The sequence below is a fragment of the Rattus norvegicus genome, chromosome 4 (assembly GCF_036323735.1).
Source record: "Rattus norvegicus strain BN/NHsdMcwi chromosome 4, GRCr8, whole genome shotgun sequence".
NCBI lineage: Eukaryota > Metazoa > Chordata > Mammalia > Rodentia > Muridae > Rattus > Rattus norvegicus.
The window spans coordinates 171,801,923-171,821,482 of record NC_086022.1 but is presented as its reverse complement, the minus strand read 5'-3'; the positions used below and the strand labels follow the sequence as shown (position 1 = coordinate 171,821,482).

Genomic DNA, 19,560 nt, shown 5'->3' with positions numbered 1-19,560 from the left:
AAAGACCAGCAATTACAATAGCCTTGCTTACCTCAAGGGAGGTGAATATCAAAGGAGATGGGGAATGTAAGCAGCTCTTGCCTAGCTTAGCATAGCATGCATGTTAATTATCTTTGTGGAGGTTTGAACGCGGTGGGGGGGGGGGAGGTTGACGCCAAAGCAAATCTCATAAATGCTGGTCTTCCAGAGGAAACAGAGCCCAGTGGAGAATTTCTCATACATACAAATACGAATTGCAGTTAAGTGTGGTGTTTATATCTTTGGAAGTATATTTGTTTCGAATCCGATCTGGATTTTCTCCCAGTCATTTACTAGCCTTGGACCCGTTTTTTCTATCTTTTTAAAATCCTCTGCTTCCTCGCGAATATCATGAAAATAACTGAACACTTTTCCAGGGCGTATTAGCAAGATCCCTTGAAACAAGGCGTAGAGAACACTGCGTAAGTGATGCTTTTTAATCAAGAAAGGACTTAGCTGGAGCCTGCAGGCCTGGCGCTGAGCTAGGCTGTGGTGTGAGGCGCTCAGCTGGCAGACTGGTCCAGCAGGGGGCGCCCGGGCACCTCACTGCAGCATCCCGGTGGCGGAGCGCAGCGGTGGCTGACCGGAGCTCGCGTCCTGCCGCAGTCTCTCCGCTGCTAGTCTGAGCGAGTGCGACGGAGGAGACCCCCGTCCGGGCACCGCACTTGCAGCCCCAGCAACTCCCACCCGCGATCGCGGCTCCCCGACTCCCAAACGCCTCCTGCAGCCCGCGTGGGTCAGCGTGGGAGAGCTTCCCGGTCTCCACGGCCGGATTGCGAACTTGGAGAGGACCTCGACTGTCTCCCCGGCCTGGAGAGTGAACAGGTGAGTGACACACACGTGTCCAGGTCGCTTCCCTGAGGACAGGGTGCGAGCCCCTTAGGGTTCAGCCCCTGGGTGCGTCCCGCAGGTCTCGGGGTCCCTCGCCAAGGGCGACTTTGGGGGTTCTCTATGAGATCTGTGAACGCCGCCACCAGGCTTGACAGCGCGTCCTGCGCCTAGGGCGTCCTTCCGAAATAGGAGAAATCTGCTCCCTCTGTGGAGCTTGTGATCTGCAGAACCTGCAGCCCACCGTGGTGGACTTGTTCCTGGCTGCAGGACCTGTTGATTTTTCAGGGTAGCGAGATAGCCCGGGGGTATTGCACAGTTACAGCCTCTGTGCTGTGGGTGTTGCGTTGTGATAAGATGAAGGAAAATTCCTAGCTGAAAAACTGAGAAATCTTGATTTCAGGAGAGGTCTGACCCGGAGAGAAGCGATCTCACTCCTCTACCATCAGACTGGATTCAATGCAGCCTCCGACAGCTGCACTTTGCTTTCTTTTATTTTAGGAGGCCATAAAAGCATTAAAATGTAATTATAAAGATGCCCCCACCCGCCTCAAGAGGAAGCAGAAAACTCTGACCTTGATAAACACAGTCTGAGAAATGATTTATTAGGAGCAAAACCTTTTGATAAGTAAATAAGCAGATGGATGAAGCTTTGGGGACGCAAATGTCATATGTCTAACAGTCTCCCCAGGTAACTTCGTGTTTGTATATACTTAAGTGTGGAGGGAGTCAATGAGTTCATCAGTAGTACCAAATAAAACAACGCGAGTCTCTCCTTTTCTCATTTCCTCTAATGACTTCATGGGTACGGAAAAAGCAACGCCTTTCATCTCCTAAATATCTAGGTGTGATTTTATGAAGGAAACTTGAAACTTGTTTGTTTGATTTTTGCCTTGGGGAAAGCAACCTGCACCATGAGTGAACTTCAGGCCGTGGTGGGAATAGTTCCTGGGTTAGAACCAATGAGTTTCCTCAGATCTGAGGGATAGAAGGTCTCCCGGTAAATTCAACCAAACCGTGCCTGTAGGTTACTATGACAACGATTGACACGTTGATGGTTCCCGTCAGATTTTCATGTGGAAATAAAATGTGAAGGCATGTTTAGAGGTCAGGGTTGCATCTTCCCTCTGGTTTTCTTTCTAAACATATCAGGAGGCTGACAGTAAGCAGCTGGATCTTTATTACGTCACAAATGGGGGACAATTTAACTAACACAATTCCTCATACATGAGACCCAGGAGCTTTGGAGGCCGAGGGGAGTTGCCGAAATACTTGACCTGGTCTTTAAAAAGGAAATACTTTGACGGTTACCTTTTAATGAAGCATCAATGAAGAATATAACCAGGTTTTAGATGCATGGGAATGCTGACACTTTTGCATGAAATAGCATACTCTTGTTTACGGTTGCTCCTGGCACAAGCATGCCCTGTGTTTCAAGGAAATGCAAGCCAGCAGCTAGTCACTAGTTAAAATATAGTTAACAAACTTAGCAAACCTTAACTAGAAGGCCCTTTCTTAGTGGGTACAGATAAGATGACAAATGAGGAATTTTGTTTTCACCCCCTGGTCTGCTTAGGACTAGCCTGGAACTCATGATGCAACCCAAGCCTGTCTTGAATTCAGTGTCCTCCCACTCCAGTCTCCTGATTGCTGGGGTCACAGGCCAGCTCCTAAGGAAGGACTTCGATAGTCAAAGAACGAGGTCTGATATATTTAAGATCTTAGTTTGAGAGTCACCACAAAGTTGTTGTCTGTCTGCAGATGGACGGAAGGTCCTGTTAAACACCTGGCTCTTCTTCCCTTTGGAGCACCCACACCGTAGCAACCTGCACACCAAAATGTGTGAGGTCCATGTTAATGGCTCAGGCACACTAGAGGGAAAAGCTGGAGCTCACTCCTCTTTGTGGGATATGTATTTAGAGGGAGCTCTGTTTTCTCTTTTCCCTTTCTTGGGCTGTCTTTAAAAGCTGTAGACTGAAACAGTGACTCAGACGGGGCCAGTTAGCACGTTTTGGTAACAGTTTGTGGTTAACCTCCCTCCTTTAACCCAGGCTGGCCTCAGGTTGGCTTTGCGGCCCAGAGCGGCCTTGAACTTCTGAAACGCTTCTTAAAATTGTGGTATTCTAGGTGTGTGTCACCATGCCTGGCACAAATACAACTTCACAGACTAGAGCAGTGGATGACCTCTGGACTCCTGTGCCACTGGGTTAATGTATATAAAGTGAGGCTTTGAGTTCATGTCAGACATTGCCGGAGTTCAGACAGTGGGAATCCTCAGCCCGTGGGAAAGCTGGGAGGCTTCCCAGGGTTGGCTGTGCTAGGGGGCAGCCCCAGTGAACATATCCAGAACTCTGTTGTGACAGCTTGTCAGGTTAGATGTCAAGCTGTGAAGAAAGGAACTTCCATGTTTTTTAGTCATTAAAACAGCGAGTGCCCGGGGACAGCTGTGCATATGGCGAGAGGGGGAGGGGACAGTCAAGACCTTAAGCAAGTTTTTTTTTTTTTTTCTTTCATTTGCTGTGTGGCCCCTAAAGAATGCTTCAACAGCTTGTCTTCACTTTTCTGGAAAGTGGAAGCCTAGGCTGGGGTAGCATCCTTAGGGCTGCCGGGCTGCGTAGCCAGATCTGAGTGTAAGGAATGATTTGTTTTATAGAGTTGAGCCAGGACATCACAGCTACAAGTGACCGACACAGCATAGCTTAATATAATAAGTAGATTGGGGAGTTTTTCTACTTGGAAAAGGTTTCCCACGAATGACACTATTTTCAAAGGACATAAACTTATCTGTGACCAAACAGACATGGATCAATTGGCTGGCAGAGGAAAAGCTTCCGGTGCTAGCTCAGAAATTGCTTTGATTGATCCCACACCCAAGGCCTTTTCCAAGTTTACATTTTGTTGGTATTAAGAGCCCAGATGTTGGGCTGATGGTGTAACCTGTGGCCAAGATGTTTGCCTGATATCAGAGTGAGGCCTTAGATTCAGTTCCCTACACAGCCAACGAGGACCCCAGACGTCATGCCCTAGCAGCATCCTGAACAATGAGCAGAGGTTGTAGGCAATGCCACGTGTGAGGGCACTGCTATGAACAGGTTTGCTTGAGATCAGCGTTAAAGGGGACTCCAAATGTGGCACATATCTCAGATCTTTTGTGCACTAGGATATCGGACCCAGCAAAACAGTCTGATGGGCTTTGAACTGCGTGCATCTGTTACGTAGTCTGTCCTGTGAGCTAGTGTGAACTGAGATGAAATTTAACCTTGAAATAGAAAATTGGATTCTGTGGCCATGGAATTGACTGATATCAATGCATATTGTTCAATAAAAGGATACCAAGGGCCTCTCCCCATTAAGTAAATTTATATGTTGAGTACTTATAAGCAGGCGGTAAATGCATTCATTCACATACCACTTATCAGTTATGCCAAAAACAATCTATTCAATAAAGATCATATTAGAGGAAACATTTTAAGAGATACAGCGTATACAGTTACTAAATCAAACAGTTCTAAATTCTTTTTGTTTAGGATTTATTTTCTTTCTTTTTTAAAAGATTTTATTTATTCATTTTACATATATTGGATGAGTACACTGTAGCATCTTCTAACACACCAGAAGAGAGCACCAGATCCCATTACAGATGGCTGTGAGTCACCATGTGGTTGCTGAGAACTGAACTCATGACTTTTGGAAGAGCAGTCAGTGCTCTTAACCGCCGAGCCATCTCTCCAGCCCAAGATTTACTTTCTTTATAATTATGCATATGTGTGTTTGAGGTGTGTACATGTAAGTGCAGTCCCTGTGGAAACCACAGAAGAACCTTGGGTAATGTGGGTGCTGGGAACCAAACTCAGGTATTCTCAAAGATCGATATCTGTTCTTAAGCATGGACTCATCCCTCTGGCCCCAGATCTAAATTCTTAAGTCCCAACTTCACTTACTAGTTAAGTGGTTTACAGTGAGTTGCTACTGTGGCCCTCTCTCTGCAGTGGTGAAAGTCCAATCAGAGAATACATCACTCAGGGCACGATGGTCTGTGGTAACTGCAGACTTGACAGAGTTCTGGAGATCACCTGGGAGCCGGAGTTTTGAGCAGGCCTTTGGGAGGTTTTCTGGATTGTGTTGAGATGGGAAGCCCTGTCCAGTGTGAGGTGAACAGCAGCATGCATTGATTCTGTGTTTTCTGGTTGTAGATGTGACATGACCAGCTGTTTCACGCTGCCACTGTGTTGCCTTCCTGACAGCCATGATGGACTGTATATGGAACGTTGAGCAACAATAAACCCTTTCTCTCTTGTTTTTGCCACAGTGACAGGATAAGAAACTAAGAAAAAGGGTGGCCCGTGTGTGTGTGTGTGTGTGTGTGTGTGTGTACATGCTCGTGTGTATACCCTCACACCTGATGTTTCAAAGATATGGATTTATTTCTCATCACTTAGAATACTGTCTTTTCTTTGAAGGGTAGTGAACTCTTCTGATTGACGATGACACAGTGAAACTAAAGGCCACCACCAAAACTATCCGCTCGCATCCCGAGTCTGAACATTAAACCTGTTTCCACCAGCCATGGCTAAGAGCGCAGAGGTCAAGCTGGCCATATTTGGAAGAGCAGGCGTGGGCAAATCAGGTAAGGACCTTCCTGTGGCATTTGCAGGGCCTGTGAGTCTGTCACGGCATTGGGGGTGGGGGAGGTAAGTAGTCAGCGTCTGTGATGCCCATCTGCTGTCTGTTCTCTGTATCTGGACGCCTTTCTACAACCAACTCCCGAGTTCTTCTGCTTATGTCTGACAAAGTAAGTTTGCCAATCACGTAACTCCGATCGGTGTAGATTGTAAACAACCTCTGAAGACATCAAATTGTGGACGTTTAATAAAGTACCTGACTTTTCCCCCATGTTCTTTCCTTTACTATGGAGGATCCCAAGGGGTCAATTATATGTCTTGTTTGTTTGGATCCTCTCAGCAAATCATCCAAGCTCAAGCAGATGTTGGGGGTCCCAGTGTGTGCTTGTTGAATGGATCTGTCTTCGCCAGTGATGGAGTTGTTTCTCGTGCAACATTTCTATAGTGGGATGAGGACGCTTGAAAAATAGGAATGCAAACTCCCAAGCAAGACAGCTATCCTCCAGGGTGAATTTAAACTAGCAATTTTGAGTCACATTGATAATCTAGAACCCTCCTTTTCTTTGTTTTGTGTGTGGAAGCCAGGACTTGGTACATGATAGGCCATCACTCTATTCCTGAAGCAACAGCCCTAGCCCCAGATTCCTTGAGAGAGTTTCACAACAGAGACCAAGGGCATCTCTTACTCCTTATACTCACAATTAAGTGTGTGCTAAAGGAGATGGTACCCAAATGCTGATGCCACAAGACTTTACCGGTGATGAGGGCTTGGTGTCTTTTGAGAAAGAACCGAAAACCACACAGAGTTTTCCTCTGTTAGCAAAGGACAAGAGGACACAAAAGCCTCTGGTGGTTGCTGGTGGGTAGACAGAAACCTGCCTGGAAGTAAAACCAGCTATTCTCCACTCAAGTAATATATATGCTCTTAAAGGAGCTCGCATTCACGCGCGCACAAGCACGCACGCTCACACAACTTCCAGTCCTGTGCCCAGCTTCCTTCTAACCGTTCCTGGTTTGAGTCTCAATCATGATCTGCCATGCTGTAAGTCTTAGTCTCTGGTTTTTCTCAGCTCTTTTCTTCTGCCACTAGCTGCTCCTCAGCTGTTCTTGCCTTTGGCAGAACCCAAGCAAGGAAAACAGCAGGCCAGGACCGGAAGATGCTCAAGCTCCTCCCCTTTAATCTCCCGTGGTGTTTCCCAACTGCGTGAGAACTATAGCTGGTGAAGGATCTGGAGAACGAGGAAACTGCCCCAGGGCGTGTCTCTGGTGGAGGGAACAGAATCCGTGGGATGGAAGAGAAGGGTGTGAGAGGAGCGGAGGGCGGGCGGGAAATCCGTGCTGCTAACCGTGGCTCAATCCGTGCGACTGAGGAGTTTGGCTGGCTATCTATCTATCTTTCTTTTTTTCCCTTTCTTCTTCCTTCCACATTTGTTCCAGCAAGAGGAAGGGTTCTTCCAAGCCCTTCTGCGTGGTTTGGGAAGCTGAACACAGGGCCAGTGAGATGACTGGAGGATCCGAGAGCTTGCCACTCAAGCACCTGTGTCAAGGGCTGGGCGTGGCTAGCTCCTCCCTAGCCTCAACTATGGGTGATGGAGTGGGCTTGCTGGGATGGTTGACAGCCAGCCTAGCTCTTGGCTCAGTGACTCTTTCTCAAGGAAATTAGATGGAGAAAAAACAGAATACCTAGTACCCAGTTGGAGCCTCTGCTCACACTCCACACAGACTGCCCATGTACATCCCGCCCAAATAATTTTTTTTAATTATAAAAATAATACGGACGGGGTTGGGGATTTAGCTCAGTGGTAGAGCGCTTGCCTAGGAAGCGCAAGGCCTGGGTTCGGTCCCCAGCTCCGAAAAATAGAACCAAAAATAATAATAATAATAATACGGACATAAAGACGAAGCCCCAGGAAGAAGTACTCGGGTCTGGGAATGCCCATCCACCCAGGCCCGGCTTCACCACATCAGAGTGAACTGAATCCTCCTCTCCAGGCTTACCGGTGAGCTGTGCCTCAGTTTCCCTTGTGGACCTTCAAAGCAGTTTACATCACTGCAGCACCTGTTCCCATCACCCCCAGCTGACGGGTTTCCCCCCAGCCTACCTGTCTCTGCCCACATCCCCATCTTGGTCTTCTCTCAAGTTCAATGAACATGGGCGCCGTACTTCCTGTCTTGCCCTTTCTGCCCATCTATTGGGTAAAAACAAGCTAGCCTGCCACCATAGCCGCTCCACAGAACCTGATGTTGCTCAGGTCATTACCCATCAAGTCATTCCCAGAGAGGGAATCAACGAACCTGCCCTCCCTTCCCCTCTTGGGCTACTTTGTGACCACAGAAAAGCATAATCTTTCTTACCCAAGTTGTCTCCCTGACAAATCCTAGGGCATTACCTTCTCTCTCTTGGCTTTCCCCGTCCTCCTGTGGACTCCAACCATTTGTCCTCTGCTTGCTTCTCACCTTGGGTCTTCTGGGGGCGAGGGGTCTGTATGATGACTAGACTCCCGGATTCTTTCCATTTCCTGTGGGTGACTGACTCTTCACATGCAGAGGAAAGATACCACCCACTCTAGGGGAACCTTGGCTGATCTTCTTACTGCTCATGAAGGTCCTTATCAACTCTAAATCTTGATTCTTAAAAGATAAACCTTCTTAGGGTCCATCCCTGCAGGTGTTCCTCCACTGTCAAATGCAGTGTGTGTGTGTGTGTGTGTGTGTGTGTGTGTGTGTGTGTGTGTAGGGAGGGGTTGGAGGGGTGAGAACATTTGTGGTGGCCAGAGGACTACTTTTGGGGAATATTTCTCTCCTTAGAGAGGTTGGGAGTGGACATCTGAACTCAGGGGGTAAGCTTGGTGGCAAGTGCCTTTTCCCACGGAGCCGTCCTTCTAGCCCAGCTTCTTCCAGTTTTCTCATTGTGGTGAAAATGATCAGGACAGACAACCTGTCTCTCACGTGACTTGTGTGTTCTCTAAGGGCAGACTCTGTTTTCCTATTTCAACACTTGAATGCTTCCTTGAGATCCGAACCACACCCCTCATTGAGAAGGCAAGGTCTAGTCCCTGGCCTGGGAGACAGTTCTGAGTTTTTCCACAGCTCAGTGGAAACCACCACACTGTAGCAATACTGAGCTCATGTTTACTCTGGGGTGTGTAACTGTTGCTACCTTGTTTCTGCCTGGTTGGGACACCACACAGCCACCCTCCAACCTTAAAGACTGCACTTGTCTTATAAGTAACCTTTGCCTACCCCTCCTCACTCTGTGTGTGTGTGTGTGTGTGTGTGTGCTCGCCCCCCCCCCATGCTCATGCACACATGTGTTCATGTATGTGGAGGTCAGAGAGACCAACCCCTGACATCTTTGATTGGTAGCCACCTTGTTTGTTGAGACAGTTTCTCTCATTGTTTTGCACTCTGCTCCTTTGCCAAGACTGGCTGACCAGTGGGCCCCAGGGACCTGCCTGTTTCTGCCACCACAGTGCTGGGATTACAAAAGACAGGCTCTCCCCTCTCCCTCACGAGTTCTAAGTTCAAATTAAGTGCTTTACATACAAGCACTCAGTCAGTGGAACCATTTCCTTAGGCCAACATTTCGTTTAAGTCTGTAAGAGATCCTACTTAATACGATGCCTCCAGAGCCTAACCATATTCCTCCCTTGGATCCAGGTAATCTAGGCTTTCTCCAGGTCACTGTGAACTTGGCAATGCGAGGCAAGCCACTTCTCGGTTCTTTAAGTTGTGGGAAATACACCACAGCACCCATCATGGTTATCAACCCTGAGCGAGTTACCACATGGAAGTCTTGGAATGCAGATCATGGCGTTGTGGCACATGGCAGAGGTACACGTGTTAGCTCATGTTATTAGGAGGCTTCAAGGATGCTCTGTGTCTCTACGTTTCCTGGGGAATAAATTAAATCAAAAGCAAACATGGGTTCTACTGGGCATTTTGTTTTTCACTGAAAAATCAAAAGGTTTCTATAATAGAAACCTATACTCTTATTCAACAACACCAACACACACACACTCATGCATACACACATGTGTGTGTACACAAACAGAGGGACACAGAGAGTGGGAAGGAAAAAATGAAATGAGATAGAGAGAAACAGAGAGAGATAGAGACAGACAGACAGACAGAGATCTTCCACGAGTCCAAAGTCTGGTTCATATCAATTACAGCTTAGCCACTAATGGCTATAAAGATACTCAATGGCTTTATATTAAATCATGGGAAAATAACCAGAAATGTACTATTGCTACCAATACACTGACGCGCTGCCATTTGAAAGTGCTGTGGATATAAAATAGAGGACTTTCTAACCCCAAGTGATAGATAGGTCTTCTAGGTTTAAACAAAGAATAGAACAGAACTTTCTAGTTGACAGGCTGACCATAGAAGTATCAGTGAGAACACGTTTAAGACTGTGCTGATTACCAGGGTGGACCGTTAACACACACGAGGGGTGTGTGTGATCTGTATGTGGAAGGGCACTCGTGGCCTGATGGAGGGCAGAGACTCTCTGTCCAGGTTAATCTCACCTTGCTGGCCTGTCTTCAAGTGGGCTTGCTGGCTGAGGGACAGCATGCTGAGCACGGTGGGGGTGCGACAAGGTGTAGCCCTTGGTTTCCCAGCCTTCCCAGCCTTCTGCACCGGCAGGGTAAATATCTTCCTTCACTAGCGGATGGACTAGCCTGGGTGACGTGGTACCCACACTTCCCCCTGGAGTGCCTCTGTCTATATTTTGACAGGGTCCAAGTATTTAAGGCAAAAAAACAAAACAAAACAAAACAAAGAAACCACCACAAACAACAACAACAAGAAAAAAACAACTGTGCCAAAGCCCAGAAGACACCAGACACACATTGTATTAAATACTTCCTAGAGTCACATTACTCAGATCATAGCAAGTGTGGGAAGGGTTGATAGAAAAACAACTGAAAAACTTAAATTTGTTTTCACGGTTGACACCCTCATTTCAGAACCGAAAACACACTGCACCGTCACAAGATGTATTTCTTGAGAGGGCTGGCCTAGTTGATTGAGTAACGCTATCCTCTCATTCAAAAACCAGCTGATGCACACAGCCATGCAGGCTTAAATGCGTTCGCTCGGATTTCTGATCTGTTTGCCAAAGGGAAACAAGCGTGCGGTATTTTTATCCCTTGGCACAAGGGTATTTTTCTTCCTCTTGTTCTCGTCCGCCACCTCTTGCTCTAATGAAACAGCAGCGACTTTTATTTTTTTGTTTTTCTTTATTTTATTTTTGGATATATGGTCTCCTGTAGCCCAGGCTGGCGTCACTTTCGTTATATAGCTGAGGATGACCTTGAACTCCTAAACACCCTGCCTCTACCTCTCAGGTGTGTGACTCCGGACTCAAGAGTTTTGTGCAGTGCTGGTAATGAAAGGCAGAACCTGGTGCATGGTGGGCAGGGACTCTATGAACAAGTAACATCCCCAGTTCAATGATACTGATCTTAGAAGTGACTCTTGATGCACACACAGAGCTACTTTACAACATACGTGCGCACCGGGACCAGACTTTCCTTGCGAATCCGTGTGCAGTCAGGTAAGTCTCCTTAGACTTAGAGGAAGTGCCTAAGTGGCTATGCTGCGCTGATTCTGAACAGTTTTCAAAGTTCTCAGGAGAGGAGAGGAGAAAGATGTAGGGGACTGGAGAGCTTTTCACAATCTTTTAACTCTTTTGCGTGTTTCACTGTTTAAAATGCATGAAGATTAACATCTGTTTCACCCATATTTGTGACTGTCGAGGAAAATTTTAATGAGTTGGTTTTTAGCTACAGTAATGCTGAGGAGGCCAGAAGAGGGCACAGATCCCCTAGATCTAAAGTTGGGGGTCAGCTGATGTGGGTGCTGAGAACTGAACTTGGGTCCTCTGCAAGCCCAGCCCACTGTCTTAGTCACTGACTTCAGCCTCCTTCCTAGTTTTTGAGACCGGATCTCAGTGAATTTGGAGCTCGAGAACTGGCTGGTCTGATTGTCCAGCGTTGTATCCAGGATCCTCCTGTCTCTGCACTTGCCCTCCCCTGGGGGCAGGGATTGAAGGTATTTGCCACCACACTTGGTTTTTTAACATGGATGCTAGGGATTCTAGCTGAGGTCTTCGAGTTCACAGAGGAAGTGCTGCAGCTCTGTACCCAGAGCCCCACCTCCCAGCCCTGAGTCCTCAAACATCCATGATGGCCCCTGGGTGAGAGCAGGTGCCATCGCCTCTCAGATACTTTGAGCTGGACATAAGTAACGTACTAATAAGCAAATAACAAATTATTAAAGTCACCAGAGACAAGATCCCTTGTCATAGTCCTGGCTGTCCTGGAACTCACTATGTACTGAAACTCACTATGTAGACCATACTGGCCTTAAACTTCTCCTTAAGATCCTTAGGATCCCTTAAGATCCTCCTGCCTCAGCCTCAGGAGCCCTGGGATTAAAGATGTAGACACCATAAGTTACTTTCCATTAAGTGTTACAAGAAATGAGGTCCATTGATAACTCCTGAAGTTAATGGTTAGAGGAAAGTTGAGAGGATCAGGCCCAAGGGAGGGAAGAAGTTGTTTGCAGACACCTGATCAGGACTAGAAAAAAACTAAACTCCTGCTTTGTCAGAGAAGAGCATGTCTTCGTGCATCTAACAGACAAAAAAGCAAGAGAATGAAAATGAGTCTTTGTTTTATCTACTTCAAGGGCATCCAAAAGATGTTTTCAAGTTTTAAGACTCTCTTAAGTAGAGCATGTGTAAAGCCAGGGTTCTGTATTAGTTAAAGTCTAATGGCTGGCTGTTCTTGCATTCCCAAGTAAGAAAATCGTATTAGTTTCTTCTCTCTTTGCTGTGACTTAAAAACCTGACCAGAAGTGCTGGCAGGGAGGAAGGTTTCATTTTGGCTTATCATTGTAGGAAATCTTAGGAGCAAGAGCAGGAGTCAGCTGCTCTTGGAACTGCCGGGCTCCAACAGGAAGTAGGGCTGGACTGCAAGACCTCATGGCCCTCCCCCAACCCCCACTGACCTCACGCTTCCTGAGCATCCAGGGAGGCCCTTCTGTGTGTTCCTCAGCCTTCCAAATCAGCGCCACAGGCTGATTATCAAGTGTTCAAACACCCGCACCTGTAGGGCCAACGGAAAGATACTCAAACTGCAACCGGAAGAGTGGGAGCCTTGCCTTAGGAGTCCTGGGGAGAGAAAAGAAAAGCAATATAGTCGTTCACCGGTGAGCAAGCGGCTGAGCGGTTTTTGCCAGTGATCAATTCCTGGTGAAAACTTTCCGCTTAAGAAGAGTCGTGGCAGTGTCATAGGAAAATAGCTTTCATCTCTTTTTATTATGAAGGCTGAGAGGAAAGAACATGAAAGAGACAGAAATATAACATTTATGGAAGAAACAAATTGGGAAACAAAACTGATTTAAATCTCGGACTCCTTTAAGGACGTTTCTCTGACTATTTATTCTATTGTATTATTAAATTCAACCACCCTTTATTTTTAGTTGCTGGCCACTTAGCTCACTGAAACACTGTCTCTGTACTTGAGAGTCAGGCTCTTGTTGCCTCCGATTGAACTTGACTTTTTTTTTTCCATTGCAACTGAGGAGGACTAACTTTAAGATGAGTGAAGGATATTCTGAATCATCTCTTTTATTCCCTTGTTATTCTTGGTATCTCTCCAACTCAAGGGTTTGGGGAAATAAGCCAACTTTTCAAGGTGGTACTGGCCTTGGAGCCAAAATTCCAGTGCAGACGCATCTCTGTAGCTTCAGCTACCTTAGAAAATTGATGTGGTTTCTGAAAAAAAAAAAAAAGAAAGAAAGAAAGAAAAGCCGTAATTTCTTCCATCCCATTAAAAATAGGAGTGCAATATTGCAAAAGCGAGGCAATCCGAAGCAGGCAATTTCAGCATAAGTAAACAGATATGCAGCATTTACATATGCATGAGATGCAAATGAGAGCTTGGTGGTCCTGCCTCTCTTTGGCGCTAGAGCTGAGACTAGAACCCCAGTTTGGGACTTCGAAGAGCTCTTGCGACAGTTTTCGTTTTTCTGCGTCATCCAGGTCTTCTTTTCGTCCTCGGAAACGTTTTTCACTTACGGAATGAGGTGATCATCAGTTTCACAATACGACCCTTGTAAAAGCGGGTGGTTTCTTTTACAAGAGACTTGCAGTGAATAATGGTGTGTGGCAACGATCCCCCCCCCCCCCCCCCGAAGGCCAGGTGCATTGTTAATCTTGACCTTTTGGAGTGCAGACCTTCCAGTAGTTGGAGGAAGACCACCCACGCTATCAAGGTCATCTGCTTTACGTCACGTCTATTTATCTCAAAAGTTAGCATCTGATTAGTGTTGATTGCTTGTGTGGCTCCTGGGAAGCCCATCTGGATCAGCACAAAACCCTCCCAGCACCTCTTGAATTACACTGCTTTGCCTCTTTGGAATCAGGCATGTTTTTAGCGTCTGTCTGTCCGTCTGTGGCATCACACAGAGCCGCCTTCCTTTTGACAGCTCTCCACATATTTAAAGGAAACTAGTGTTCCTCCTCAGTCCTCTCTTTCCTAGTAGAGGGACAGGCACTTCATTCTCTTGCCCAGAGAGCTAGCTTCGGGTCACAGCCTTGTCCTTGCTGACCTGCTCAACTTGGTTACTCTAAAGCCCAGGGCCTAGGTTGGATTGAAGCCCTTGAGGAAGTGGTTTGTCCAAAACAGACCAGAGTGAGATGGGATTTCTTTCTAGGCACTCAGGCTGCTCATCCTAAAGTCACTGCTCCTGTCGTGGTGGCAGGAGACAGGATGGTGGCTCACAGGGACTTCACTGCAAATGAAGGCTTTGGGTTGGCTGTGTGTGGCTTTGGTTTTCTAATGTACCCCCTTGCTGAGCTAAGTGTTCCCTAAGCAGGGTGTGTGCGTCTTACTCTGGCAGAGGAGTTTATTTTCACCCTCCTAAGTATTGTTTTGTCAGATTTAATCGTGTCTTCTGTCACTTTGGGCCTTTTGGATCTGAATGTGTGTCAACCCTCCATGTTTGCCGTCATCTGGATGTGTGTTTGTTTTGGAATATTTCAGGGCCTGCCCACCTGTGTGTGTGTGTGTGTGTGTGTGTGTGTGTGTGTGTGTGTGTGTGTGTGTTGTCTGTCTCTGTGTGTGGTGGTGTGCATGTATGTGTGTCTCTCTACATGCTAGTGTGCATGTATGTGTGTCTCTCTACATGCTAGTGTGCATGCATGCATGTATGTATATCTGCATGTTTGTTGGTATGGCTCTGTGTGTGTGTGTATGTGTGTTGGTATGGCTGTGTGTATGTGTGTTGGTATGGCTGTGCGTGCATGTGTGTATGCATGAGTGTGTGTGAGTGTGTGTATGTGAGTGTATCTGCCTCTGTGTGCTGGTGTGCATGTGTATATATATGTATATCTTTGTATGTGTGTTGGTATGACTCTGTGTGTGTTTGTGTCTTGGTGTGGCTCTGTGCGTGTGTGTGTGTTTCTGTATGTCTACATGCTGGTGTGTGTGCATGTATGCATGTATGTGTATTGTGTGCATGTGTGTGTCTATATATGTGCTGGTATGGCCATGTGTATGTGTGTGTCTCTATGTGTGTTGGTATGGCTGTGTGCATGTGTGTTTGTATGTGTGTTGGTATGGCTGTGTGCATGTGTGTTTGTATGTGTGTTGGTATGGCTGTGCATGTGTATGTCTGTATGTGTGTTAGTGTGGCTGTGTGCATGTGTATGTGTAAAGGCCAGAGAACAACCTCAGATATCAGGTGCCACCTACCTTTCTTTTTAAAGAAGGGCTTCTCACTAGTCTGGGACTTGCTAAGTAGGGTTTGAAATTGGCCAGCCCCAGGGCTCTGACTGTCTTCACCGAAACCCCAGTGGTGGGGTTATAAGCTCACATCACTGTGCCTGGCTTTGTTGAATGTGGGTCCGAAGTACTGACCCCTGATCTTTTCTCTTCCCGGCAGTCGTAGACATTTCTACCTTTGATCGTTTGACTTAGGAATGGTGAGTCTTTCTAGTGATTTCAGACCACCGTTAGTATCATGCTTTACTGGGTAAGAAAAATTAGGGGTCCTGAACTGGCAAGGTGACTCAGCAGGTCAGGACACTTGCCACCAAGACTGAGGTCCTTAGATTGATTCCTGGAAATGACTTGGTGGAAGGGGAGGACAGACTTCTATAAGTTGCCCTCTGATCTCCCTACCTACACACAAATCAATCAATCTATCTATCTATCTGTCTATCTATCTATCTATCTATCTATCTATCTATCTATCTATCTATCTTTAAGCAAAAGGAAGATTCAGAGTCTTCAACTTGTATTAGAGGGATATTATATTAGCCCCATGTCCCATTAGTACCATATTTATTTAAGAAATTTTGCTTGGGCATTACAGCATCAAAAAGTGAGCCGGGTGGTGGGTGGTGGCCTTACACAGACTCCTAAGTCCTCATTTATTATTATCCTCCACCTCTCTTGTTTCTGTAGCACATGCTTTTCTTAGGACTTGGTCTACTGCTATGTAAAGTGCACACATGATCCAATGTGATTAGTCCCAATAGCTCTTCTAGTTAAAAGGCTGTTTTCCACAAAGCTATTTCAAGATCTCTGTGTGCCTCTGTATGAAAACGACTGAACTGTGTGATTTGAAGTTGATGCCAAGGCTGAGTACGAGCTACAATGTTCTTTTGTAGTTTACAACAACTGTTAGGAAACCTACCCACGGCTCAGAATTACCTGGAGGGGTTGGAACTGTATGTTCCCAGCCCCTTCTGCCAGAGCTTTGATTTACTAGGTGGGTGGTGGGCTCGGAGAATTCGAATCTCTAGCAGTTTGCCACTGAGGCTGGTTTTCTAGGTACCTTGTTTTGGGGAATCTTTGTGCTCTTTGCTCAGTGTTCAGTTTCCATTTGGGGAAAACAGAATTCAACTTAGAAACACACAGGCATTAGGCAGCCGAGGGCGCACGTGACTCTACCGTACTCCGCGGACAGGCTGTGCGGCAGCATCATAGAGGGAACAGTGCATGTGGGTCAGAGTCCTGGGCACAGGGCGAATGCCAAGCTCGTCCTTGGTTCCTTAAAAGCAGACCTTCCCAGACATCATGCTTGGGCCGGGATGGTTTTGTAAGCAGCGCAAACCTCCGTAACTCTGCTGTGAGGGTTCTGAGACAGTGACCAGATGACAGCCTTGGGGAGAGGCGGAGCTAACCTGCCCTGTGTGAGAACAGCTGTGACACAGGCTAAGCATCCCTAATCCAAAAATCTCCAGTTGGAAGCGCTCTGAATTTTGCAAATTTCAGAGTGTTAGCATGGAGCTCAAAATGTCTCCGGCATCAAGATAAAGGACTCTCACCTGAGAGTAGCTGTGAGCGTTCCAGCATTCAAAGCAACCTCAAGAGAAAAAAAAAAAAAATTGAAACCTAAACTGGAGAGATGGCTCAGTGGTTAAGAGCACTGACTGCTCTCCCAGAGGTCCTGAGTTCAATTCCCAGCAACCACATGGTGGCTCACAACCTTCCTAATGAGATCTGATGCCCTCTTCTGGTGTGTCTGAAGACAGCTACAGTGAACTTGTATATAAAAAATAAATCTTAAAAAAAAAAATCTGAAACTCAGATAAGGGATGGTCAGCTTGCCTGAAGGTTTTACACACGGAATTCGAACCCAGAACCAGAACCTTAGCACCTTGCTGCATGCTCAAGTCTCAGACAGAGACAGACAAGTATGAAAGCCAGATACTTACTATAAAATGATTTTACATTGCTCGTTGGTTAATGGTGTTTATAAAATGTTTAAAGGTGGTGTCAAAACAGCCGCCGCTCTGGGGAAAGTTTATAAATCCCTGCATTTTAGGAGCATGAGTAACATTTTCTTCAACGATGCATTTCCTGTCTCCTCAAAAATATTTTAAAATGTTTTCTCCTATTTTCTGTCGCCGGGCAGTAATTTAAGAGGGGAAGACAAATAATAAAAACAGAAAGGAAAGAATTTTCGAGAACTGTGAATACTTGTCTGAAAAGTTATTGATTTCCTTTTGCATCAAGAACTTCATAAATTATAACCACCTTGCTATGCATAGTGAGATGCTTTAAAGGCTGACCCAAATACACGGGGTGAGCGAAAATAGATTATCTGCTATGGGGTCTAGAAATCTTTCCTTTAAAGTATTTCATGTCATATCTTTTTTTAAAACTTTTTTTCTTTTCTGTCACAGCTGACTTGGCACTTCCCATATGGAGTAAATGTGCACTAATCCTCCTGCCTCTGCCACTTTTTTTTTTTTTTTTTTTTTTTTGGTTCTTTTTTTCGGAGCTGGGGACCGAACCCAGGGCCTTTCGCTTCCTAGGCAAGCGCTCTACCACTGAGCTAAATCCCCAACCCTTCTTTTTTTTTTTTTTTTTTTGTTTTTTTGTTTTTTTGTTTTTTTGTTTTTTTTGCTGCCTCTGCCATTTGAGTGCTGAGATGACAAGTTAAAATATTTTACATCTTGACCAAGTATGTTTGAGATAGGGTCTCGTTCAGTTCAGGCTGGTTTTGAACTCACTCTTTAGTCCAGGGCAAGCTTGAACTCTTGACCTTCAGAATTCCTGAATTCTCTCACAGGTGTCACTGTCTCCACTTGGATGTGATGTTAGGGTTTGAACCCAGGTCTTTGGCCATGCTAGACAAACACTCTACCCCTAAGCTACATCTGCAGCCTAGTGGCAGCTCCATTTCTCTCCTCTTTTCTCTTACCAACCCCAGCACATTATCCGAACTGTATGCCATGTATACAACAAAGCTAATCTTGAAACGATTGGTTTTTTTTCTTAATTCAAGGCGTTCTCAGGTCCTATTTGTGGAGAGACTTGGGAAGGAATAGAAAGTAGCTTGAATAAAGGACAGAGCTTGTAAGTTTTTCAAACATGAACTCCAATAGCCAGGTTGCTAACAAAGTACTGTGTGTTCTGCCAGCAAGATGGCTTGGCTGGTAAGGGTGGTTGTCATTTAGCCTAATGATCTGTGTTCTGTCCCCAGAAAACGTGTGTGTGTGTGTGTGTGTGTGTGTGTGTGTGTGTGTGTGTGTGTGTAAGAGAACTGACTACTGCTGCTAGTGGTCCTCTGACCGTCACACTTTGATTTTACACACACACACACACACACACACACACACACACGTGAACAAGTATGCTTTTCTTTAAGGAAATTTCATCTTGACGTATGTATATAGTTGCTGTTTAGATCATCATGAGACAGGATGTCGGCCACTTCCTTCAGGTCGTGACTGCTGAGGACGACGGATTGGAAGAAGAGAGCCATGGGTGACTACTGGGAAAGGCTGAGTTCAAACTCCACCCATCCCTTCCCTACAGATAAGCTCCCAGTGGCTCAGAGGAGGGTAAGGAGCTTCCCCAGTCTTAGGTCAGCCATGGAGTCTGAGGATGTTCCAAGACCATTCCAAACACAGCTGGAGATGCTCAGCAAATGTGCCTGTCCTTTCTACCTGCCTGGTCTTCTCCCTGTCACCCCATGAGTTAGTCACCTTTCTAAGAGCTGTGACAAAATCTCAAACAGAAGCAACTGAAGAAAGTGCAGGGATTTGCTTCGCCCATCATGGTTGGGGAGGCACAGTGGATGGAGTTCATGGGCATCGGTCCGTGTGGCCTGGATCCCCCCGCCCATCTCCAAGGACCAGGAAACAGGTGCCAAGAGGTTAGAAGTCAAGGAGAAAAGCTGCAAGCCCCACACCCCACTCCCATCCAGTGACCCACTATGTGTCCCCAAGTTCTCAAAAAGGTTCACAGCACCACCAGCTGGGAGCATGAACAAAAAGAAAACTGCCTGGGCCTCCGAGGATATTTCACATTCAAACAGGACCCAGGAGGAGGAGTAGGAGGAGGTTGGTCCAGGCTCAACTAGTGCCTATGAAAATGTGTTTTTACTTTGTTTGAAAATTGCTAGAGGAAATGGGGATCCAGAACAAAGGAAGCTGCAATCACACCAAGAGATCTTAGAGCCTTACTTTTTAACATTCAGCTCTGTTTTAAAAATAATTTTTTCCTATTCCAAATTCCACCTATGGTTTCGTGGTAAAACCTCTTATTTGGCCTTG

At 46.1% G+C, this 19,560-nt stretch overlaps 1 protein-coding gene and 1 long non-coding RNA gene across 3 annotated transcripts in view; both read left to right on the top strand.

Moving 5' to 3' along the window:
• Positions 1–214: 214 nt before the first annotated feature.
• Rerg (RAS-like, estrogen-regulated, growth-inhibitor) overlaps positions 215–19,560 on the top strand; it is a 108,475-nt gene continuing 89,129 nt past the window's right edge. Inside the window, exons 1-2 of one of the 2 annotated variants that reach the window (XM_006237582.4) lie at positions 215–843; positions 5,312–5,473. In XM_006237582.4, the coding sequence (XP_006237644.1) occupies positions 5,413–5,473 (61 nt within the window). In that variant the 5' untranslated portion in view covers positions 215–843; positions 5,312–5,412. Of the gene's footprint in view, positions 844–5,306; positions 5,474–19,560 lie in introns of both variants that reach the window. The other variant, NM_001398929.1, reaches the window with a different exon arrangement.
• LOC134486652 (uncharacterized) lies at positions 5,480–18,214 on the top strand. The gene is made up of 2 exons (XR_010065992.1): positions 5,480–6,510; positions 9,129–18,214. It is a non-coding gene; the product is annotated as an uncharacterized LOC134486652 (long non-coding RNA).